Source organism: Asterias amurensis, chromosome 11 (genome assembly GCF_032118995.1).
Source record: "Asterias amurensis chromosome 11, ASM3211899v1".
NCBI classification, from domain to species: domain Eukaryota; kingdom Metazoa; phylum Echinodermata; class Asteroidea; order Forcipulatida; family Asteriidae; genus Asterias; species Asterias amurensis.
Genome location: NC_092658.1, coordinates 7,910,515 through 7,936,500, shown reverse-complemented (window position 1 = coordinate 7,936,500; position 25,986 = coordinate 7,910,515). Strand labels below are relative to the sequence as shown.

The window sequence follows — 25,986 nt, the reverse complement described above, 5'->3', positions numbered from 1 at the left end:
ATGGATGATGAGGACGGTTCGAGGGTTGAGAGTTCGGTGGCTTTGTCGCCAATCGAGTCTCGACTCCCAACACCTCCCGGAAACTCTAGATTCGCTGAGGTCACCGTCTCGGCACTCCAGACGAACCCACAGCTCTCCAGCGCTCACCTAGCAAGAAGGACCACTCATTGGCGGCAAATGGCAGCCGAGGAGGAAGCCCGGAGACTTCAAACGCCGCCTATACCCGTGGAGAAGACCGCACGAGACACTGCCGAGGAGACGCGGTCTCTTGGGACACCACCCTTACCGACTATCGTTACGCGAGACGGCACAGGTAACCGAGTCAGGTCCGGTCGACGATCGAGGGTCTCGGTGCATCCCTTAGGACCGAGTTTAGAGTTGAAAAAGGCCTGGAAGACCGAAGCTATAGAGAGGTTAGCAAAGATGGAGAGACCGCACTCCATACTGGACAACTCAGACACGTCTTCGGTGATGTCACTTGAAGACTTGAAGCGACGGATTGCGGAACGACCACCCATCGTGGTCATGATGAATAATCGCAGAGCAAGAGGTGAACTCCTTAGCTCTCAGAGGGAGCTTAGACGGAGCTCTATACCTCCTGGATCACAAGACCCACCAAGACGCCGTAGATCGCGATCTCTAACCCCGAACAGGGGCGACCTCCCGATGTCGTCGCAGCAGCAGCGGCGCTCTTCTAGCTCCAGCGACCCGTCTTCGCTCAAACCCAACCGGCGTGGATCCGGTGACCTACCCGGTCACATGGACAGATCGATGTCAAAGTCCAACTCGCTGAGTGGTCTAGAGGCTTCATTTCCCGAGGAGACGGCGGAGGAAGTCGACCCAACGGTTGGGTTATCGGCAGCCTCAGCCATGTACGAGAGACGCAGGTCCGTTGCCTCGTCACTGATGGACTCCACCGGGAATCTCTCCTATGCATCGAGGAAATCGCTGCGTCGAGGCTCGTTAGGAGTAGCCGACGCAATCACAGAGAGACCGAGTCGGTTATCAAAACTCTCCGAATCGTCTGATCCAGTGGAGGATAGGAGACAGTCCCTCGGTAGACGGAGAGGCTCCCATCAGGATGTGGTATCGAGAGGGGTGAATTCACTCTCGATTGCCGGGGAAGTGGGAACTATGGCTCTTCGCCCACCGCAGGGATCGCTTGGTAGAAGACGAAGATCCAGGGCTCCAGCCTCCTTGGCTGACGACATCAGCAAATTTGCAGAGATGCAAAAACGACGGGTGAGAACTTAGAGAGTTTTTTAAAAGTATGTTTTATTGTTCCAAAGAGGAGAAAATAGAGCTATCTGTGCAAACTACGTACCAACCAAATGACCTATGATGTTTCTTAAGGGCCTGACGTTTCGACCCTCGCAGAGTCTTTCTTGAAGGTTAAATGATAACACAACAAACATGAACAGGTAACTTTAAGTGTAACATAAGCAGTGAAGTTTTAATGAGGCTGACATAAGCATTCAGAATATCCCTTGTACATCACAACTTCATCACGTTAAACCAGTCTGGGTGGTGAATAGATTGGGTGAAACAAATCTTCATAAATCAATAGGAATATTGTCTTCATCGTGATGAAATATGTATTAGAATGTCTTTAGCATTCACAAAATGCTGCGTTTTTTTTAACATTTCAAGAGGCAAGATGCTTTTTTGACGTACTCGTTTTTGGTTTTTTTGCCCCAAATAATCATGGAATTAAACAAAAACACCCCATCACGGAGTGATACTGAAAACAAAAATCTAGTTTTAGAAAAAAGAGACTTTGTGTTACTGTTAAAAAATAAATGCACAAAACCCGTGTTTTCGCAAAATATATTCGAAGAAACAGCTCAATATACACCGAACATTCATTTAATAACCCCTTTGTAATTTAAAGGTAAGTTTTTTTTTGCATTTTTCCCGAATCTTCACTTTTGACCTGCCTAAACTGTCTGCATAAGTAATTAGAAATAAATTAATAAATACATAAATAACAAAATAAACAAATAAATAAAAAGAAACAAATTTAAATTAATAAAGACGGTTGCAGTTAATTAGGAGGCACACCTGCCTTTCTCCAATATTTTCTGCATAATTTCTTCTGAAGGGTAGTGTATATAACGTCCCTCCAAAATGACTCGTATATTTCGACCTCGAAATCAAAGTTCAAGTTTCTTCAGTAAATCCCCGATGATGGTGATTAATAGGTTCTCAAACTTCATTAATGAGCCAGAGCATTATACAATTGTTTACTTAGCTGGTATTGTACGTCTCCATAGAAACTGTCTTTTGATATTTTCATAGAATCGTGACAAATTGTCTGATTGAATTTCTGCCACAATCGGTGAAAGTAAACCAATATCATTAAAGGAGCATGTATTTGGCACTTTGGGCTATAAAAGGCGTTTGTATTGAAATGAACATGGTTGAAAAGGTATTTCAAAAGTAGAATAACAATTTGATTCAAATAAATATCCCATTAAATTGTTGTTTTTGGGGTGCAGTTTCAGGGCAGAATAAGGACAACAGTAGATCAAAATTCCTGACTCCGTAAAAAATGGCTGACCGTATGTTCCGCTTGTATTTAACAGCAGGTTGAATTCAGAACAGCAAGTTGTGCCCATTAAATAAGATGCTGTTCTTTAAAAATGTCAGTGTGTGTCGTTTTAATGCCAATTTATGCCTGGGCGGTTTGTAATTTTATTATTAACTTTAATACTTCCAAATTGTTGAGTTTGATTTATTTTGGTTTGATTTCAGATTTCTGGGCTGAAGAGATTCCGTCGGGCGGCCAAGGTGGTGCAGCTCTGTGTGTCAATGTGTCAGAAAAGCTACCTGCGGTAAGACTTGCTTCGAGAAATTAATTGTTCATTTATATATTACTTCTTAAAGGTATTACACAGGATTAGTAGAAATGACAAAGAGTCACATATACAGTGTTGCTGTATCTCAACATAGTTATGCATAGATTAACAAACCTGTGAAAATTTGAGCTCAATCGGCTATCGAAGTTGCGAGATAATAAAGGAAGAAAAAACACCCTTTTCATACGAGGTTGTGTGTTTTCAGATGCTTGATTTCGAGACCTCAAATTCTAAATCTGAGGTCTTGAAATCAAATTCCTGGAAATTAAAACCAACAGCTCTCTCCATTACTCGTTACCAAGTAAGGTTTTATGCTAGTAATTATTTTGAGTAGTTACCAATAGTGTCCACTGCCTTTAAACATTGAGGAAGAAAATATGCCTTTATGCCTTTAAGAAAGCGAAAGCAATAAACTATTAGTAAAGTTCCGTGTGGCTGCCTTGAGAACACAGTAACTCGTAAATTAAAGATGTATTTAAGAACATCACACCAAAATAATCTCGATTCTGGATTTTTTTTTTCTTTTTGCAGAGCTGAGAAAGAGAAGGAGGTATTCATGTCCTTCGACTCCACATCTAGTCTTCTCGGCGGACAAAGACTCCTGTTTGACCCGGCGTACTTCAAGGCAGACCGCCAGGTAAGTTTACCCCAAAACTCGCTGCACATATCCACGCTGTCTTAATTTGTCATTCGATATTTTTGGTCGGTTTGTTTTCGAACTTAGAACTTGAGAAACATTCTGTCCTTCAAGTAATGGTACATCGTGTAATGTTGCTTCAAATTACGGTACATTGTGTAATGTTGCATGTGTTTGGGGGGTACAATTCCTATAGGTTTTGTTTTAATTAAAGGGGCGGTACATGGCTGATGTTTCGATGAATTTAGTTTTATGAGAATAACTTGTTCAAAAAGTTAACAAAAAGGTAAATATGATTGGCAAGAATACAAAACATAAATGTAAATTATTTTTCTGAAAGGTAACTGATTATTTTGAAGTACTTACCAGAACAATGTTCTCATAAAATATTCAAGAAAGCTGTATCTGTGAACCCGGCACTGGGTTTCGGTTTTTGCAACCACAATTACGGACAACGTAATGAAAACTATGCCTCTTTTTCACTACTTTACTCCTGACTCACGCAACGAATTAAAGACACTGGACACTATTGGTAATTCAACAATATAACAAACCTGTGAAAACTTGAACCCAATTTGGTCGTCGAAGTTGCGAAAAAAACCACCCACCATTGTCACACGAAGTTGTGTGCTTTTAGATGCTTGATTTCGGGACATCAAAATCTAATTCTGGAGCCGTTTCTCACAATGTTTTATACTATCAACAGCTCTCCAGCTCTAACAATTATTTGGAGTAATTATCAATAGTGTCAAGTGCCCTTAAGCCAAAACTTGGGTTGTTATTTCGTGTTTAGGGTCGAACACTGCAACTATTTTGTCAGCTTTACCAATCCTAAATATAACAATGTGTACACCTTTCCCCTTCTCGGTAGAAATGGATTAAATGCGTGTTTTCTTCTTTTCCACAAATGTATAGGGTCTTAGGTGCTCCCTATATGGTACCCCTTAATTTGTGCACAGAAATTTAAGGCCATGCGTTTCTGCTTCATTTGTTTCGGGGTGTTTTTCTGGTGTTTAATTCAGTTGTGTATTGGTTTAATCCAGGATTGGTTTCCAGCCGGTCTGTAATATGATATGTCCCGTTGCAAAACGTGGGTCTAGGGAGGAAAACAAAATCCCAAATAAAACCAAGGTTCTTAATGTAATTTCCGAGCTAAAATACATCACACAAAATAAGAAAGAAATGTGTTCTTATCAAATAAGAAGCTTTTGGCAACCTCTTTACTTCAAATTTGAATGTCTATGTAAATCCTATTTGAAAACAGTTGTCCTATAAGTTAGGTATTATCGGGTAAACATGTTGGTACTTTAGTGACACCTTTCGGTTCCAAGGACATGTTTGACAAGGAAGTTAAGTTTCAATGTAGCGGTGGCCTTCGTCTGGTCCCCTGTTTACACAATGATGCTGTTACCTCTTTGTGATGAAGGACCACATCACTCCCCCACCTAAAATATCGGTGTGGTCTATGCTCAATTGAAAAGGGAGAAAGACAAAACTGTAATAGACCTTATCGCAAATACCAATGCGCAAGCGCAGACTGTTGAATGAGGTGCATTGTGGGATAGATATGAATCAAATTTTGCTACCAGCTAGACCACAATGCACCTAATTCCAAGCTTTACGCGCGCGCCCCAGTATTTGCGAAAAGGTCTATGCAAATGTGTATATAATATTGCTTGAATATCGTGTATATTAACCTGTTTCTCCAAACGCCCAATGAATACGTCTTATCTACAGTAACCAAATGGTGAAATATTTGGGCTTCGTCCATGACGTCACAACAATGATGTAGTAAAAAAGGCGTCCGGGTACACAATCATTCACATCGAGGGCGACTTGACAATAAATGTAATTTGAACTGAGACTTTCAAACTGTATTTATTCTTTACCACTAATTCTACAACTTTTAATTATTTAACTTCTTATACTAGTTATAAAACTAATCACAACGATTTTGGAAACTGTAATTGGCCCTCGTGAAAGACCGTGTTCGAATGGATAGATTCGGCAGTGGCTACGTCCAGAATGCCGAAAATTCCTATTCTCTAACATTGTCGTTGCAGCTAACAGCCATAGCCGTAGCAGCAGTCAATTGATTCTGACACGGGCCCAAGAGTCTTACGACATGCACGAAGTGTTGTTTTAAAGTCATTGGACACCTTTGGTAATTGTCAAAGACCAGTGTTCTCACTTGGTGTATCTCAACGTACGTATAAAATAACAAACCTGTGAGTGAGCTCAATTGATCGTCGAATTTGCACAAGAATAATGTGCAAAAAAACGCCCTTGTTGCACATGTGTGTGCTTTCAGATGCACGCAATAAAAGGCTTCAGCTGAAGTCATTTATGTTTTGAGTGAATAATTACCTCTTTATAAAAAACCACATTACTTCAGAGGGAGCCGTTTCTCACAATGTTTTATACTACCAACATCTCCCCTATGCTAGTACCAACTAAGTTTTTATGCTTACAATTATTTTGAGTATAATTACCAATAGTGTCCAGTGCCTTTAATATAACAAAAAAAAACTGATTCACCCTGCTCTCTATGTTTGCAAATATTGACCCTCTAGTTTCTCCTTATTGACCCACTACCTGCACTTCTATGTGAACGGAGTACTTGAAAAGAAGAGCTCAGGAGGTGCAGTTGTGGAGATTCTGGAATGTCTTCCAGGTTCCTTGAGAGGGGAGAGTGTTTGAGTGAGACGAACAAACAAGGCCTGTTTCATGAAGGATTGGTTGTTATTTGTACAAACTGCTCGTGTGGACTATGGTTATATCTATTGTGTTTGGAGGCTCCCGAAAGTGTGGTAACCACGCTATACGCAAGCTGGTGACGACATCACTTTATGTTGACCACTAAGCATCTTTCAAACCATTTGTATCATTCACTATGATAAAAATAATAACATTTTAGATCTTTTAAAAGTTTGTTTATGCGCATTTGAAAAAAAAAAAAAAAATTTGTAGCAAATTATAACTCACAAGGGAAACTGACTGGGTTTAACATATTCCGCTCTAATCAATATTTCTTTGTTTAATCCAAAATCGTTTAAATATTTACCCAGTCAGTTTCCCTTATTGAGTATAACTTGCTATTTGAAATAAAATGTCCCATCCCCTAAATGTGATCCCCTGGGTACCGCTTCCCAGGTTGTATATTATCGCAAACTTTGGTGTGATATTATACTTGACTACAAGGCAGTTGTATGGCTTCTGACTGCTGGCACCCAGAACAAACATACTGACGAAATAGGGAGACCACCAACATAGGGCTAGAATTGACAACATGGAAAGACCGCTCAGTTGGTAGAGTATACCGGCCCGTAAAACCAGAGGTCGTTGATTTAAATCCCACTCTAGTAAATTTGTCTTTGTTCAGCCCCAAGTCATATAATTTAACATTTTGTATTTATGTATATTTTTTTAATAGCAAAGACTATCAGAAGAAACCAAACGGATATTGAATCTGACCCCAGAGGAAAGAACTGATGACCTCATCAAATACGTAAGTGCATCTTTCTCCAAATTGAGTACTATTTACTTATTGGGTCAAGCCACTCCATTTTGTGCCTAGCACTGGTAATCGATTTCACCTAACGATCGCTCAGTAGATTGATGGTGAATTCTTATCATTTCTGGTTGTCGCATACCCTAGCCTCAACTTTCCAGACACTATTAGGTTAGCTTCTACATTTACACTGGACTGGGGCAAGGTTTCTTTAATTTATGTTTTTTTCTTTTACTGACATCACACACGGCTACTGACTTAATCCTCAATTTCTTAAGCACCAGTTGAAACACGACGATTTTCTTTAAAAAGTCGACAATTAAGATTTGAATTTAAAGATTTGAATTTGGAAAAAGCCCATTTCTGATTCAACTCCTGGTCTTCAAAAAATATTGTAACATTAGGACGCACTTTTACACACTTTACATTTTACATTCAAAATGTGACAATGTTTGATGTGTTTTGGAACAGATTGAAATAGCGCTGAGGAACATCCGGGCTTTTGCGCAGTATCCACTCCGTATGCAGCATAAATTATGCAAAGTAGGCTGGCTGGAAGTGTAAGTACACATTTGAAAGGAATTTTTCGAACAGCTTCTGACTGTAATTTTGTTTTAGTTGTAAATTTAACTTATTTAGTGCTGAGTCCGGCTGCATTTTGTTTTATTGTACGAAAAAAAACACGAGTTGAATTTAAATTTATTTAGACGCACCAACAATTTTCTTAAAGTTATTAAGAAGGGAGAAAACTTATATTTCACAGTCTTCGATGTTCTGTGAAAAATATAAGTGAAGTTTTCCTTAATAAAATATAAACTAGGCGTAAGCAGTGCTTTGTTTGCCAAATGTATTAGAGGGAAAGGATAGGCTTGGCTTTGTTGAAGCTTTTTTTTTATATTGCAGATACGAGCCGAAAAGGGCGATTCTTCGTCAAGGTCACTCCCCACATGGTTTTTACTTCATATTATCCGGTGAAGGTAAGAAACACTTAAAGACACACTTAAAAACACCCTTGGAAAGACTTTGTAAAACAGTTGCTACTTGGTCACGTGAAAAACCCGTAGCGCCCTCTCTAGCCACAGTGCAATACATGAGTGGACGAGATGACATGAATGCAACAAACTGTTTGGTTTCTGTAGGGTCAACGCGTAGATAATTTGGAGGTTCATTCATGGGGGCCGCGATTGAGCGGCACGGGACCGTAGGGCTGGGGTGGCTTGGGGTGACTTTGGGTGGGGGATGTTTCCCTTATGGGTCTTCCAAAATGTTGGAACACCCTCCTCCCGTCATCTTACCTTAAACCCACCACCTGTGATTCGATTGCCTTGCGATGAATACGGAAAACCTTTTACACAACCGTTGAGAACAAAGTTCTTTTGATTTAAAAGAACAATGACAGTTTTTGGTTGTCCCTACCTAATTCACTAAACAAATCTCTTTCCTTGTTATTTCTGTAGTCATAGTAACAGTACTGGACACCAAGAAGGGTAAGCGAGTTGCTGAGACGGTAGCTACGCTGAAACGAGGAGAAAGCTTCGGGGTAAGAAACTGAGTCCAGGGAGGTCGATTTCACAAAGAGTTAGGACTCGTCTTAGCTCGAGTTAGGACGAGTAACTCGTCCCAACTTAGGATTAATCTTAAGGTCTGCATGCTGCAGTGCAGGGTTGGGACTAGTCCTAAGTCCAAAGATTAGTCTTAAGTTAGGAAGAGTTATGGGAAATCGACGGCAAAATTGATTGAAAATGTCCGACCAAACATCCCAAACAGTCGACGTTTTAAATGTGACAACTTGTTTTCCCTGTAAGGTTTGTCCTATACTGATCATGTACTATGTTTGAGTGGACAATAATTGTTCGGTATACAGTTAACGATGAAATTGCAATATCCTTAAATGTATGTGTTATAAATAATGCACAATATTGTCGATGGGCAATAGATTGACTACTGTAATTGTTGTGTTCAAAATTCCTGAGTGGTCTTAAACTTCTTATTGGCTTATACCGCGGTTTTGTTATTCCATGTCAGGAATTGGCTATCTTGAACAGAACGCAGAGGGCGTCAACCGTTATATCCCAGGACAGAGTTGAACTTCTCGTCATATCTGTGGAGGTAAGACACAGTCGACATCAACAAACCGACCCCCTCCCCCCCCCCCACACACAAGAAAAAAAAAACCAAACAAACACCTCTCATTACTCCAAACAAACAAATAAACAAACAAACAAACAAACAAACAGACAAACATCTCAATGGACAAAGAAACACAAACAGACAAGCAATCAAATATTTAAATACTTATCACAAACAATTGCCCAATAATGTAAAAAGACAACACTGTTATTGCAATGGTGTGGACGTGTGTTAGTCTTACTCAGTGTTTCAAGTTCTACATTCTGTCTAAAGGTTCACATCACTCCCCGCAGCAAGGTTCTCATAAACACCCTTACGTTTGAGAGAAAGGTGCAAGTTGCTTTCTCAAGAAGACGATCAGAGCATACTGATCGAACGTCGAGTTTAAACCAACGGTTCTTTTCAGAACCACCCCAACTTATTAGAGACAGTCATTACATGGTGTTGCCGCAAACCTTTCCATATCGTATTTCCACCATGCAAAGTGTCAAATCCTACTTAAGTTGTTAGTTGTTACATCTCCAGTTTGTCTCCATCATTCGCACAGGATTTTGAGGATATCTTCATGCTGTCCGGAGGCATAAAAAAGGTCAATGATCCCGACCAGCACGCCTTCCTGACGTCACTAGCGTGTCTAAAACACTGGCCCCTTCAACTGATTGAGAGCCATCCAAAAGACTGCCGCTTCCATTTCTTCAAGTAAGGGTTTAGTCCTCTAAAACATCTACCCATCCAATAATGTGCTCAATGCGCTTGGAGAAAGAGAAACACTTTTTAAAGGCACTGGGCAGGTTTGGTAATTACTCAAAATACACTGCATGTGCCCAATTTCATGAATCTGTTTTTTTAAGCAGAAAGTTCTGCTTGTCAAATTTCGTTGCTTAGGCAAAAAATGAGTGGAACACCAGTTGCAATCCTGTAAACCTTTATTGAGTTTTGGCTGGTAGTCAGTAGTCTGTTCAGCAAAATTTGACTGTGCTTAGCGACTTTTTGAATGCTGACCGGTTTTATAAAGTTGGGTCATTGATTTATTCCAAGCACGCACTGTTTTTTAATTGCGAAACATTACACTATTAAGAGAGTAGTTTCAAAACTTTCCCTTTAAAACAATTCATAAGTGTTAATCTATACCCCATAGTCTTTTTTTTTAAAGGCTTCACTCCTTTGTTTATTTACTTTTTTTACAGAGATGGAAATGTGTTGATAAAGGACAGTCTCTTTTCAGAATGGATCTACATCATCAAGTCGGTATGTGTTGATAAAAGTAGCCGGTGGGGGGGGGGACCTGGGCACCTCGAGCATCCCCCCACACACACCAACTCGGCCCAATTTCATAGAACTCCTGAAAAAGGAAATATTACTTAATCGTTTTCTGCTAAGCATAAGAAGGATATACCAGTCTTATCTCGAGTTAGGATGAGTTACTTGTTCCAACTTAGGACAAGCAATACATATTTTACATCTCCTATTGCTAGTCCTAACCTATGACTAGTCCAACCTCTTTGTGAAACCGACCTTGCCTTTGACTTGCATGCAAACGTATGTTTTATATGTAGACGTCTGTTTCCCGAGGCAATGCACTTAATATGTCACAGAGCACATAATATTGATTTATGCCTTTTCAAATAAAAAATATGTCCAAGCGGGTTAAAGTATTGCACACTGGAACAAATACAGGGCAATATGCAAAAGAACATGAACCTGCAGCCGATTTCACGAAACGCTAGGATTAATCCTATTTCGAGTTCGGACGAGTAAAAACTCGTCCTAACTTAGGATGGGTTCAATGCGTCTTAACGGATACGGAATTCAACTCGTGCTGAGCCATAAGATTAATTAGGAAGAATTCGGTGAAATCGACGGCAGGCCTGCTCTCTAACAAAATTATATCACAATCAATTGTTGTTTTGTTTTAAATATAATCGCCATAATGTGACAGTAACAAATAGGATCTGATCGAAACGTTTAGCCGTTATACCACCGATTCTTTTCAGAGCCATCAAAACAACAAAGCTACAAGTACAAGCTCACTTGTCTTTTTCTTCCCGAGAATGTCATGAAGGGAAAGGCTTAAATGGACCCAGTGTTGGTCCCGTTTCCCTTTACCAGTTCTTAGTGAACGGTACGTGTGAGGGCACCAGCATTTTTTTTCAAAAACACAAATATTAAACCCCCGTGAGTTCCCAGCACTTTTTGGCACCGCAGTTAACAAAACGAAAAGGAGTGTATAGCCCGCACCTTTTTGGAACATGCGTTTCCCCACGATAGAGTGTTTTTGCAATTTATAAATTTATGACTAGAGGTACAAGAACTTTTATTCTAGAAGACCAAGCAGAAAATATTCAACATTGAGTGAATGCCGACAGAACATAGAGGACGAATTCTTAATGTGAGGTCACTTTCATTGTCAGTTCTGATAGTGAGTGTGTTCGGTTAGGCAACAAAGGGTAAAATGCACGCGACGTTTGCCTTATATTTTGTATATAGACAATTTTTACATCTGCGGGTTGGGGTGTGGGTGTTGAGAAGGGGTGGGGAAAATTAAGCAAACAATTCACATTAATGATGATGGGACTCTTGAAACTCGTCGATTCACAGGGTGGAGAACAATATTTAACAATTTTAACTTATTTTGTCTTTTTAGTTAACATAAGTTATAATTACTAACGCTGGCACCCCGTGTATTCACAGCTTCACTGAAAAAGATGCTTTTAGCAAAACAATCATTACAAATTTTAATACACAATATAATCTGTGTATTCCACCGTCTTCTTCTTGTGTTTGATCCATGGACCAAGGCGAACATTGAATTGAATAAAATGTGTAGTTTATTGACTTCAAGCCACTTGATGGTATCCTTGTCTAGATCTCTGAGTCCCTGTTCGCCTTTTGGTGGTCTGAAGTCAGTGGAGTTATGCATTGCACCGCCCATGGCCAATTTCAGAGCCGCTTAAGCACACAATTCGCTTAAAGACACTGGACACTATTGGTAATCACTCAAAATAATTGTTAGCATACAAGCTTATACTTGGTAACCGATGGTCTAAAACATTGTGAGAAACGAATCCCTCTCAGTAACGATAGTTTTCGAGCAAGAAGTAATTTTCAATTAAAATATTTGATTTCGAGACCGTAGAATTATATTTTGATGTCCCGAAATCAAGGATCGAAATGAAGGATCATTGCTTGTCCTGGTATTTAGCTGCTGCTTACTTGGCATAGTGGAAGCTTGGCCCATAATCTGATTTTACTAACCAAGGATTTTTTTAAGCTTAAAGATTCTATGTCAGATTTCTGGCCCCAAACATTAAAAAATAGATTTTTTTTAGTGATTGGTATTTCAAAGAGTATCACCCGCTCTAACGAAAAAAAGTTAACTTTTACTTTCAATGGTCAGGAACCATGACAAAAATTTTAAACGTTTCTTATAAAACACATAAGAATTGGTCACGTGATATATTGTCGGGATCCCAACAAAAACTAATTTTGAGCACTTTATTTCACTGCTACGTATAATTGGCGGACTTTTTCGAGCAATGGCTCAAATGAAAGCGTGTAACTTTCTCAATCCCCATCAAAATGCCTATTGAATTTTAAATCAAATTTTTGGGGTCAAGTCGGCCAAAAATCTGATATAGCATCTTTACGCAAATGTTGTGCTTAAGCAGCTCTATGAAATTGGGCCCCAGCTCAAAATGCATTATGCGAAAAAAACAGCCAACTTGTTTTGACAAATTTATCTGATTGATTCTGTTGGTCTGTTTTTGTCAATGTATAGGGGAGCTGCTCAGTGCTAAAGAAACTTAAGAGAGTTTCACCCTCGATCCCAAGTCGATTGAAACGGAAGACATCACCTGTACCTGGAAATAATGGTTCTGCCTTAGGTAAAATTAGAGGTTGAACAATATTTTTAGATCGTTCGAGACTATTCACCATAAAGGTTTTGTACACGATTTGTAGAGCTGACAGATTATAGTCGGAGAGGTCGTGGGTTCGAATCCCACCCAAGTAATATATGTATATCACATAACCCAGGAAAGTAATGAGTTTACGATGCTAACACTGTAAGGATAAACCAACATTAATAAGTCACCGTGTTCATGTTTTCTTGTGACAACAATTTAAAAGAAAAACAAAAACTTGTACAAATGTGACAGCTTTAAATTCGTTGTGTAAGTCAGGGGAGAGTATCATAAAAACCATGCGTGTCAACACATTGTCCTTCTGGTTGTGACAACTGAAATCAGTTGTTACGTTTTAGACATGTTTTCAGACACAGGTTTTTGTATTAAGACTTTATTTTACAAGAGAATGTTTGACAGAAAAGATGTTTCCTTAATCGAGCTTTATAATCAAATAGATTTATTCTGTAAAACAAAACAAAAACAAACAAAAATGGGGGGAAAACTTATTTGAGATTCAGTTTTATTGAATAAGACTTCATTTCAGAGGGACATATTTTTTATAAAAGAACTTTGTATGATTTTGGACACAAATGTAAGGGCACTGGACACTATTGGTAATTACTCAAAATAATTGTTAGCATAAAACTTACTTGGTAACGAGAATTGGAGAGCTGATGATAGTATAAAACATTGTGAGAAAGAGAGAGTTCCCCATTCAAGTAATAAAATACTTCAGCTGAAGCCTTTTATTATGCATCTGAAAGCACACAAAGTTGTTCCTCGAGGGTGTTTGTTTATTATTTCATCATTATCTCTTGCAAACTCGATGACCAATTGAGCCAAAATTTTCACAGGTTTGTTATTTAATGTATATGTTTGGTTACACAAGTGATAATACTGGTATTTGTCAATTACCAAATATGTCCAGTGCTTTCATTAATGAAATGAATTTCGAACATGTAACCATGAAGGAAGAAAATTCTTAATTGATGTAACTTTGTAAATCACACTAGTTGTAATTATTGTTTTGTGTCCGACCGCAGCATTGCCAGTAACAACCGATACCTCTGACCACACCCTGTTGTCACCGATCAAGAAGAAACTTCGACGTCATAAGAGGAACCATACATGGCCGTCCATAAAACGACCAGGCCGGGAGGTCGGGCCATCACCGGGAGCCGACGACACCGGGCTCGGGCTTCGCAGTGACGGGGGGACAAGGAGAGAATCCACGGTGGTGGAGGGCTCCACCGTGCTACCGGGTCAGGCGACGCAGACCCTGCAGCGAAACCCAAGAGTGAGGAGCTTACACTGTCGAGTTTCCTATTTCTAGTTTCAATTTAAAAAAGCTCTTTAATGGCTGATTTTTGTAAGCTTCCATTTAAAGGTTTTGCGCGAAAACAAAATCAAATCCACAAAATGATAGCTACAATGTAGAAATTAAGAATGAATTATTGTCGGGACCCTGACATTATCTCACACGTCCAAAATTAATTTGTATTTTCCCAAGTTTTTGCATATTTTTCGTTTTGAAAGGGCATTATCCGTAAAAAGACATTCGGAGAATAAATCTACGCACCTAAATTCTTTCGCTGAAAACCAAAATTGAGCCATACAAATGTGAACCAAAAAAAGTTCGAATCCCACCCGAGATGCCTGTGATATTTTTGTTCAGTATACAGTGCTAAGACACATCGGTGTAGGGGTAAAAGCAAAAATTAATAAATGTTAAACAGTCACTTAGTTTTCAGATTGTTGTAGATTTTTTGATTTCTTACCAACTTTACAAAGAACCGGTAAAACATGTTTTCGAAAGTTCTTTTACATTTTTCCCTAAACAGAAAGGAATGTATTTGACCACTGCAAGGGATTTACCGAGGATCGCAACCCTCAACAAAGAAAACAAAGGGGTCAAATTTCACGCTGGAAGTGAAGACTACTCGGAGGGTGAGTCTTATATGACGGGTACAATAATCTAAATGAGAGTTTAGAATGTTGCTTTTTTACTTTTTTACATCGAATGTGCCCACCTAAAGAGCTTATTCCGTTTTTTTGTGTTTTCAAATGTGATCACCGAATATATGAACATTACACATGCCGACTCTGTGCTGTAATTTTTACAAACTTTCTGATGTGAATGTGAAAAGAAAAAGAAGCAAAAAGTACATATTGATTCTGCATTGTGTTGATATATATGTTTTTTTTTAATGTTTTGTAAAAACAAATGCGTAATCTTTGTTTATTTTCTAAGTGATGTGAAAGATTAAAGCGCTGTATAAATATGCTATGTTGTATTATCATTGCTGAAAAATTCGCTTTGTATATGGAACATACTCTGCCAATCATGGTATTCGTGATAAAACAGTTTTGTTTCGTTTTCAGTTTCTTGAATGTGTTGATCTTGGTACTCCTGGTCAACTACTCAGATCGTTCTGACAAACCTTTTGTCAAGATGGTCTGATGGTCGTCCATGAGTGTCAGGGTTATCCTGTTTCCTTGAATATATGTTTATGTGTTTATGTACCGCTATTGTCAATATAATTTGTTTTTTGTATTCTCTATTTGTTGATGTGTTGTTGAAATAAATGGATAAATGAAATTGTATCTATTTTTGTGATATTCATGATTGCAGATGAGCAATCAGACGTTGAACCAGAGACATCAATCATTCAGAGGCGAAGAGAATTCCATTCCGATCTAGACAGTACTAGAATGGTAAGAAGGTTTGGAATAGCTCAAGACATTGGGGGGGGGGGCAATTTCAAAATGTCTTACTTGATTCGCTTTGTTTTGACGAATGGTGTTTTAACGCTACAAGTGGCTCCCTCCGAAGTATAGGTTTTGAGAAAGAGGTAATTTCGCACTCAACTGTTGAAATACGTGAAGACCTGAAGCATGTTATTCGGCATCTGAAAGCGCAAACAATTATTGTGCATTAAGGGTGTTTTTTTATTCATTATTCTCTTGCAACTTCAATGACCTTATGAGTCAAAAGTGTTCACAGATTTATCATTTTATGCATTTTTTTTGATACACCAAGTGAGGATACTGGTCTTTGACAATTACCAATAGTGTCCAGTTTCTTTACCGGTTTTCAGCTAAACATTTAGCATCTACGTTTGAAAACATGGGCAAGATACAGCGATGAAAATCCCATAGCTAGGTTTAATCTGTTCTTGTTTGTGTTCTTTGCAGCCACTCGAGAAGACGGAGGCCGACATTGACCCGATGTTTGTAGTGGTTCAGGTCCTGACCAAGGGTGCAGTATTTGTAAGTTTGAAATTTCACATTTTATGCAGCAGAGCCCAATTTTACAGAGCTGCTTAGAATATTGCTTATCAATCTATCAGCTAAACAACCAGATTGCACGATATTCTGATCAGTCACAGTATGGTAGTTGTGGCTAGGTAATTTGGCTCATAACCGGTAAGTACAATGTTGTTGTGCTCAACTACTTTGCATGCCTTTACGCAACTCTAAGAAAATGGGCCAAGTTCCTCCAAGCTATCGATTTCTTTAAATTGAAGTCTTAAAGGGAAGGTGCACAGTTGGTAATTACTCAAAACAAATTAAATCTGACTTGGTAATGAGCATTGGAGAGCTGTTGATAGTATAAAACATTGTGGGAAACGACTCCCTCTAAAGTAACGTATTTTTTTTAAAGAGGTAATTTCTCACAAACATATTAAAAGATTTCTAGTTTTTTATTCGTATATGAAAGCACACAAATTCATCCAACAAGGGTGTTTTTTCTTTCATCATTTTCTCGCAACTTTGATGACCAATTGAGCCCAAATTTTCACCGGCTTGTTATTTTATGCTCATGATGGGATACACCAATGAGACAATTACAATTTGACAATTACCAAACGTGTACAGTGCCTTTAAAAAGACTACAGCCTAATATTGCATAAGCACAAAAAGCAGCTAAGAAAAACAAAATTGTGCTTACCAGAATAAGGTTCCAGCCAAACTACCATGTAACATGTACAACATTTTGATTGTTATCCTGCTCATTCTGCTTAGCATGAAAATGTAAAGCAATATTTTCTGCTTAAACAGCCCTATGAATTAGGCCTCACTGGACAAAAAAACACCCTATCTCTTGACAGGATGTCAGGCTTTTATATCGTAGCGCTCATTTTGTTTATTCCTTCTTCATGCCAAACGTCTTTTCTTCCTGAATGTTGTGAATCAAATCAAGACAGTTAAGTAGCCTGGTGCTATTTATAAGCACATCCCTTACGGATGGTAGACGGGGTACACGACCAAGATGGCTACCCCTAGAACGACGTGCTAAGAACGCATGATGAGTTTCAATAAAGGAGTTTTATATAATCCGTTCCGGAAAAAAGTGACATTTTAAACAAGAAGAAAAGGAAAGTAAGATCTATGTTTTCAGTCAACTAACATCCTTTCTGTACGTAAAAACCCAGGGTCTTACGGGTGTAGTGTTCAGCGACCAGCCTAGTCTGAGTCTGGTTAGCAATGGTGCTGAGTGTATTGTCATCAATAAGAAGTTCTATCTTGAGCACGCCACGGATGAAACACTGAGGACGCTCAGAAAAGAGGTAAGCAACAACTTAAGCATCATCTCGGTCAGGTAAATGTGTTTAGCAGGATTGATGAGCAAAATAAACACCATTGAAAATTGTCTAATTTTAGACTAAAAGATAACTGATTATGAGGTTCATCTCAAACCATTTGTTTTGGCACATGTTTGTTATTTTATGCATATGTTGAGATACACCAAGTGAGAAGAGTGTGGTCTTTGACAATTACAAATGGTGTCTTTAAATACAAGTGACAGCTGATTTCGGTTGTTACAAACAACTATAAAGACAATGTGTTTACATGCTGAAATTTTTGTGAGGTTTTCAGTATCCCCTTCCGATTCACAAAACGATTTAAGTCCAATATTCCCAGATTTGTCATTTCAAATAGTTGATCACTCAAAATATGCGAGTGTGAGTATTTTGTCAGCTTTATGATGAGTTGGGAGAGACGAGAGACATGCTTTGGTATGACCCCAAAATAAGTTGTGTAGTTACTACCTGAATGCTTACACGTTTATGCGGATGGTTATCTAACCAAAGTATTTATTTTGAATTGCCCGTGATGATTCGAGGTCAATAAAAGTATTTCGAAGAAAAAAAAAATTGATCTGCAAAAGCTCGAGGCGAGTTATGTAGATTCAAATATCGGTGGTGTCCGTTTGTGAATGCTGCGGCTAGAGATGCGGTTGGTACCCGCTGTTGGCCGCCATGGTTGATGACACTTGCAAGCGTGTAAGTCTATCATTGGCTGAGAGTTGTGTGCATGCAGAGCGCATAGGCGTGCCATTTTTTCTATTGTTTTTCTGTTGTCATCAAAGATGGCAGCATTGCTCTCTATTATATAATAGAGATCAATGGATGGCAGTCAATGACGTCATTTGTTATCAATTTATTGTGGATGGGTTTGCGTTATTGACAAAAAATCAGATACGGTTTTCGCTGTTTTTCCAACAAGTGAAAACATTGTATCTTTCTTCAAAATTGTGCGTATACATCAGCATTATACATTGAAGAAAAAAACAAACACCAAAAACCTATAGCCCTAATAGACATATCAATTGACAGAACTGTAAAAAAAAAACCACATCAAAACGTATATAAATAAACAAATAAATAAAACACTCAAACATTGGCTAAATGCAATGGAATTATGACCCCGGGTTATAAATAGGCCTACAAGTAATTTGCATAATTGCCATATTGTTGTACAATGCTTGAAGCATTGCTAGTGAAACAAATAGAGACCATATTGTTGTAGTTTTTAGTGCGCCAAAGGAATCTCTTTTAACACAGCCCAAACAATACACATTGATTCGATATTATGACAAGAGAAGAGAATGCAATCCCTACAAAATGCTTCGACCGTATGTGCTTTCCCAACACAAAGGCAATATAACCAATTTATTACCAAGAATATGACATTAAAATTGGGCTAACAATGGTGGATGAGCTAATAAGAAATGTTGTTTTTTAATACCAAAGAACACGTGGTAAAAAAAAAATAGGTTGGTTCAGATAATCACGTTTGGGAAAAGTGATGGTGGGTGACAGAGGAGTTCCTACACGGGACTCATGCACCCAGCTGCCAATTAAAAAAAAAAAACCATGTAAGCAGCCATTTTGTGCTTACGGAGCATCCCTTGGCTTTTCATAAAGCTGTTTACCGTAAGCAAAGATATAACAAGGACAAGATCTACCGTAAGCAAGGGAAAATGCTCAGTAAATAATGAATTAGTATTAAGTGTACTTAAATAATCTCGACACACAAGTTCGTCCGCAGCATTCCAGAAAATTAACAAAATGAAGGCCCTGTTTGGAGAGATGATAAAAGCAAATTATTATAGTTTATTGGGCATCGTAAAGATCCCATGCTGTATGTTTTTTTTTTTTTTTTTTTTTTTTTTTTGGGGGGGGGGGGGGCCTACAGGCAGTGGACACTATTGGTAATTGTCAAAGATTAGCCTTCATAGTTGGTGTATCTCAACATATGCATGCAGTATAAAACCTGTGAAAATTTGAGCTCAATCGGTCATCGAACTTGCGAGATAACAACGAAAGAAAAGAAAAACCCTTGTCACACAAAGTTGTGTGCGTTTAGATGGTTCTAAATCTGAGGTCTCGAAATCAAATTCGTGGAAAATTACTTCTTTCTCGAAAACTACGTCACTCTAGAGGGGGGCCGTTTCTCACAGTGTTTTATACTATCAACCTCTCCCCATTACTCCTTACCAAGTAAAGTTTTATGCTAATAATTATTTTGAGTAATTACCAATAGTGTCCACTGTTAAAGGCAATGGATGCTATTGGTAATTACTTGGAGTAAAGATAGTTGCTATGCCCCAAAAATTTGAATCTGAAAAGCGTTACTTCATTGAATTTCTAGGTCATGATTCGGCCTAAAATAAAAGTTCCATATTCAATAAATTATTAAAGCCTTAACGGTAGTGGACACTGTTGGTAACTAAATTACTCAAATTAATTTTTAGCATAGAAATTTACTTCATGGTAACAAGCAATATAGAGCTGTTGATAGTAAAAAAAACATTGTGGGAAACGGCTCCCTCTGAAGTAACGTAGTTTTCGAGAAAGAAGTAATTTTCTACGAATTTGATTTCGAGACATAAGAATGAAATTTCGAGGTCCCGAAATCAAGCATCTGAAAGCACACAACTTTGTGTGACAAGGGTGTTTTTTCTTCCATTATTATCTCGCAACTTCGACGACCAGAGTAAAAACAAAATGTCACAGGTTTGTTATTTTATGCATATGTTGAGATAAACCAAGTGAGAAGACTGGTCTTTGACAATTGCCAAAGGTGTCCAGTGTCTGTAAATAATTTAATATATTGAGGTTGCGTTTCTGAATTGGTTACCTTAAGCTCTTAATACACACTGCACCTGTAGGATCTATAGACTGCCGAAGACAGTGACCTTGCACCTGTGCAATTGTCCACCCTCAGCACTTAAACAATAGCAACAATTAGTTAAACATACAAGCACCTAACGAGTAGATAGAGGCGGGTCGACACGCGACGGGCCGGCACGCGACTGGCTCAAGAGGCAATTGAACGGGCGAAGTTATTGAACCTTTTGTTGGAGCGTTTTGTCCTTCCCGTTTACATGAAGAGTGTTTACAATTTTAATATTCTGAAGTGTCTTTATTTCGCCACCTCACTCTTCCTTGCTGATGTTTGGACAATGCAAGGGGTTTGGATCAAAAGAACCATCCGCGAAAGGGGACAAGGCTGAAGGGGGGAGGCGGATTCACGTTTTGCAATAGGTAGACAGTATTTCTTGAGATCATTAATTATTCAAGAGATTCGTAACAAAGTGAGGTGTTAAGCATCTGTAATGAATGAAATGTAATGCGTTGGATGAATAAAAAAAATAAATAAAACAGTAAACAACAAAAAACATATCCATATGAGTAAGCTTCATATATGGCTGTAAGTAACCGCATGAATGCCCCCACCACCCCATTGAAACACGTTTCACGGTATTAATTGACAGCCACTGTAGGTAATAACTGCAATGCCGCAAAAGAAAGCACAGCTACCCGCTAATGTGTTGATCATTGGGCCGTGGCGGAAAAAAACAATAGATTATTAACAAGTTAAGATTAATAATCATCATCAATAAAGACTGCCCCCAAAAAATGAATAATGCCTTCCTCCCCTGTGAGACTACCAGTAGAATTGTTGGAGGTATGATGGTAATTGTTCCTTAAAGCGGCGGTCCCAACCCGCCGTACGTGCAAGTGCGTGCTGTCTACGTGCAAAAACGTGGGCAGGATTTGGGAATCCGTACGTGCCGAGTACGTGCCGAGTACCGCCTCAGTACGGATTTGGGAGCACGCAGACACGACGTAGCACTTTTAGTGCATGAGGAACTTTCTCTGCGTCACCCGTACGGATTCACCCCCAGTACGGGTGACGTGCGTGCCCTCTACAGCCAACGTGCGCACAGCGCACTGACTCCGTGAGTCTTTTTGTTTTCTCTAACGGTCACTTGCACGAGTACGTAAGCACGTGCTCCACACTTACAACACACGTGTGCGCACTTATTTCTGCAGTATACAAAAAAACGAACCGTCGGACGAGTGCCATCATTTCGTCTCAAAGATGCCGAAGAAGACACAGAATAAGAGGTCGCTGCATCTGCAGCTCAAAAGGCAGCGGATACGGCCAGAGAGGCCCAACCGAAACGGGCCACGGAAGATGAGAGGGCTAGAGAGGATGAGGAAGAGGGGAGGAAGAGTGAAGAAGAGTCAGATGGTGACGCCAGAGAGTCTGATCATGTGAAGGGTGCTGGTGGATCGGAGAGTGTGTCACAATAAGAACAAAAACATTTTACTATTTGTTGACACAATTAATACATAAAATTAAATTATGAGTTCATGGAATAGAGTCCATCAAATTAAATCATGAATACCATGAGTTCATGTGCTCAAAACAACCCGATCTTGCCATGCTAGGTGGCCCGAAGTGGAGAACTTTAATAGTCCGCCAAATAGTTTCTAAATACACAATTGTACATTTTACATGTAATATTATCGTACAAACATATAATCATTCATTTTTTAAATTTCAGAATATGTTAATTGAAAAAAGGAAACTTATTAATGTGTAAAACTTACTTTCACTTTCAGCTGAAGTTCGTCCTATATATACCCCCCCCCCGACATCGGGCGAAAAGCTCACGTTCATCGCACTTGCACGCACTTACAACGTGCGAGTGAGTAGGGACACCGTACGTGACCAGCACGTGTAAGTACGGCCTCCGTACGACAACGTGGTAATTGCAAGATGAGCGTACGTTGTAAGCACGTTGTAAGCACGTTGTAAGCATGTACAACTCACTTACCACGTGCGCAACGTACGATGCACGCAACCGCTCACGGCCAGGCGTGGCGTGCGGGCCACGTATTAACACTTTGCGCAAACCGTGCGAGTGACGTGCGTAGACGTACTCCCTCCCCACATTTTCAGAAAAACGTGGCGGCCGTGGCCTCCCCAAAACACGTACGGACAAAAAAACACGCACGGTGGGTTGTGACCGAGGCTTAAAGGGGCGCATCACAGATTGTGTACGAAAAAGCCTTTGATGCTCAGGCTGTTCGAATCCCATCCAAGTATGCATGTGAAATGTTTTCACGGAACTCGGGCCGGTAAAGTACTGACTATACACAAGTCTTACTGGTGTAAGGGTAAAACCAAACAATACTGCTTAAGCAGATTAATCAATAAAGACAGTAGGTTACAATATTAATCACAATTTTGTCTCCATTTCTCCGTTTCTTGTGTGGTTACCATCTCTGTCATAATTTATGTTTGGTGTATGTCCATTTACATGTCACCGTTTCTATATCTGTCAATTTGATCCATCCATTATCTCAAACTGTCCTTCCAAAATACAAATGTGAAACCCTCCCTATATTTTCACCCCTCTATTTTACCCCTCATCTCTGCTGTATGTATGTAAAACACAATAACGAACACACACACTTCACCTTATGCTACCTTATATATTTGTCACTATCTTTGTCATGTTGTCACCTTGGTCCCCAAATATTTGTCACCGTGTCACTGTCAATCAATGTCGCTGTCAATGTCCATGTCCTGTGTGCCTGTTCTGACTACAGGAGGTACCCTACCCCAGCGAGGATGAGCTGCAAAGTAAGCTACAGCAGTATATGAACTGGAACGCCTACAGGCACAACACCTTCTTCAGCACATTGTACGACAGTCGCGACCACAAGACCGACAGGGTACAAGTGACAAAGTCGATTGTGAACAGATGACGCCTCGGATTCGAACACATATATCGAATCACTTCTGCTGATACAGCCTTCTCGGTATATGGACCAAAACTCTGGAATAAACTTCCTAATCACATAAGGAACACAACATCATTCAATACATTCAAGGCACTTCTGAAAGCCCAACAATTGTTTCAGGAGGCCTACCTACCATCAATGACTTTTTTGTATTTTTTTTTCTGCGCCTCAGTGTCTTTGAGCAAATCTTTGATTTAGGCGCCATGGTTGGTTGATTGATTGATTGATTGATTGATTGTAGCACTTCATGTAAATCACAATGATTTGAACCCATGTTTGATATGAAGTAATAATGGGTTGGGGTACGTCTCAAAACTTTTTTCTGATGTAAATTTTTTTGTACCTCTCGAAATTTCGTGGAAACTATGACACAAATCGTCCAACCAGGCAAGTGTGGTATCTTGCCAGCCGGCAAATGCCATGGAATTTACAAGGTCACTCATTTCTAAGCAGAGGCTAGTTTCTAAGCGGCTATTTCTAACAGAGGCTAGGTAAATATTCATGCAATACAAACCTTATAACAAGAATTTGTGATGTCTGATGCATAATTATGTTATAATTTATACAGACTGAGTAGTTCATGCAAATGTTTTTTTTGTTGGTTTTTTGAAGTCGGTGTAAACTGCAAAGGAAGAATTATCTCTATTTGTTTTTTTATTATGTCATAAATTAATATTCAATACCGGACTTTAAACCCAGCATTAGCATCTATAAAATGTTTACGATCAGATGCATCCAAATTTACAAGTCAAATTGTCCAATTAAAGGGACAGGGTACTTTTTGTAGGACACAAAACACAATATTCACAGATTTAAATTAAATTTAAACTTTCTGAGGTGCTGTAGTTTTTGAGAAATGAGTAAAACAAGTCACCAAAATTATTTTAGCATGTAAAAGGTATTTCTCGTGACCTTGTTTTACTATAAAAAAGAATTAAACTACAGCACCTCGGCAAGCTATACTTTAAGGGAAGCCTTGTTAATCTGTTGACATTGGGTTTTGTGTTACAAAAAGTACCCCAATCATTTAATGGTTGGTATCATCAAGGATGTTTTAGACCTCTCAGACTATGCGTCGTGAGAAATCAACCAAATATAAATGCAAGGTATGTTTAAAAAAAAAAGATATAGCAACAATTTTTTTGCAATGTCTATTTGTTTACGTCGCCATTGGGAATTATTTATATGATAGTATTATTACGTTTTTTTCTCTCGGCAAAGTTCAATAAACCTCACTCAAAAATTCAAAAAACAAATGCAAAGGTAAGAAAACAAAATCACCAAAAAGGTACAGTGAATAAGGCAGATTGCAGACGAGGAGGTAAATTGTTAATAAATTCCTTTCCAAATGGTTTTCACCAATACTATAAAATATATTACTTAATATAGAATTTATTATTTATTTATAATTAAAATTGTATAACTATTTTTACTATTAATTTTGCTGTATATACGTTTTCAATTGTTTTTGCAGTTCGCTTGCATGTAGATATTTTATACACTGGTTTGCATATTTTTCCCCTTTTGCTGTGTCATTTATTTGAAAAAGGGTTCAGATATGACATTATTTGGTGGTTATTGTATTATTTCATACCAGCTGTTTCAACCTGATTAATTCAGGTCAGCATTCGAAAGATCGTCTCAAAGGGAGGGCGGTATACTACAAAAATTAATGGCCATAAAACTAATTGGTAAAGAGCACTGGAAACATATTAATATACTATAAATAATAATGAGGTATTTATAAAGCGCTCTAACTAACAGGGGAAAGTACCACAGCGCTGTACACACAATTAACAAAAAGCATAGAATAAACAAAATAAGCAAACAAATCATTGTTAGAAACGACACCGTTTTAGTGAAATAAGTTATGAAAAAAAAAAAATGATAAGAAAGGTTTTTAGGCATGAATACTTTCTCGGGCTTCCCGATATATTGTTAACATAACCGCAGTACTTCGAAGTAAAAAGGTTACTCAAAATACATTCTACAACTCTTGTAGTTAATTGCTTAAAAGCAGTGGACACTATTAGTAATTACTCAAAATAGTTATTGGCATACAACCTTACTTGGTAACGAGTAATGGGGAGCTTTTGATGGTATTAAACATTGTGAGAAACAGCTCCCTCTGAATTAACGTAGTTTTCGAGAAGGAAGTAATTTTACACGAATTTGATTTCGAGACCTCAGAATTCGGTTTTGAGCTCTCGAAATCAAGCATCTGAAAGCACAACTTCGTGTGACAATGGTGTTTTGTTTTCTTTTGTTATTATATCGCAACTTCGAAGACCAGTTGAGTTCAAATTTTCACAGATTTGTTTTTGGTGTGCATATGTTGAGATACACCGAGTGAAAAGACTGGTATTTGACAATTACCAATAGTGTCCACTGTCTTTAATTAAATTTTAATTGTCATTAGTTTTCACCAACGTATACACACATGCACACTGGATTTAGTGAGTGATGACGTAATAAAATTTTCTTTAAATAGCTGTGTTCTAAGAGCTGTGTTTTATGAGAATCAAAGTTACGATACTAAGTACATAACAAATAA

At 38.6% G+C, this 25,986-nt stretch overlaps 1 protein-coding gene across 1 annotated transcript; it reads left to right on the top strand.

The window, feature by feature from the left end:
- On the top strand, positions 1 to 25,986 carry LOC139944164 (uncharacterized). Its single transcript, XM_071941128.1, has 17 exons — positions 1 to 1,242; positions 2,755 to 2,834; positions 3,390 to 3,495; positions 6,929 to 7,003; positions 7,478 to 7,566; positions 7,910 to 7,983; positions 8,464 to 8,546; positions 9,032 to 9,115; positions 9,684 to 9,835; positions 10,324 to 10,384; positions 12,915 to 13,020; positions 14,085 to 14,338; positions 14,883 to 14,988; positions 15,674 to 15,756; positions 16,237 to 16,311; positions 17,478 to 17,612; positions 23,238 to 25,986. The coding sequence occupies exons 1-17, from the start codon at positions 1 to 3 to the stop codon at positions 23,394 to 23,396; spliced, it is 2,964 nt and encodes a 987-aa protein (XP_071797229.1). The 3' UTR covers positions 23,397 to 25,986.

What these genes read in the sequence shown, in the direction of transcription:
- LOC139944164 (XM_071941128.1), top strand. Translation starts at nt 1, where the DNA reads ATGGATGATGAGGACGGTTCGAGGGTTGAGAGTTCGGTGGCTTTGTCG. An exon ending in CTGATGACCTCATCAAATAC is followed by an intron (nt 7,004 to 7,477) that starts GTAAGTGCATCT and finishes GTTTTGGAACAG; the next exon opens with ATTGAAATAGCGCTGAGGAA. An exon ending in TGCCGCTTCCATTTCTTCAA is followed by an intron (nt 9,836 to 10,323) that starts GTAAGGGTTTAG and finishes CTTTTTTTACAG; the next exon opens with AGATGGAAATGTGTTGATAA.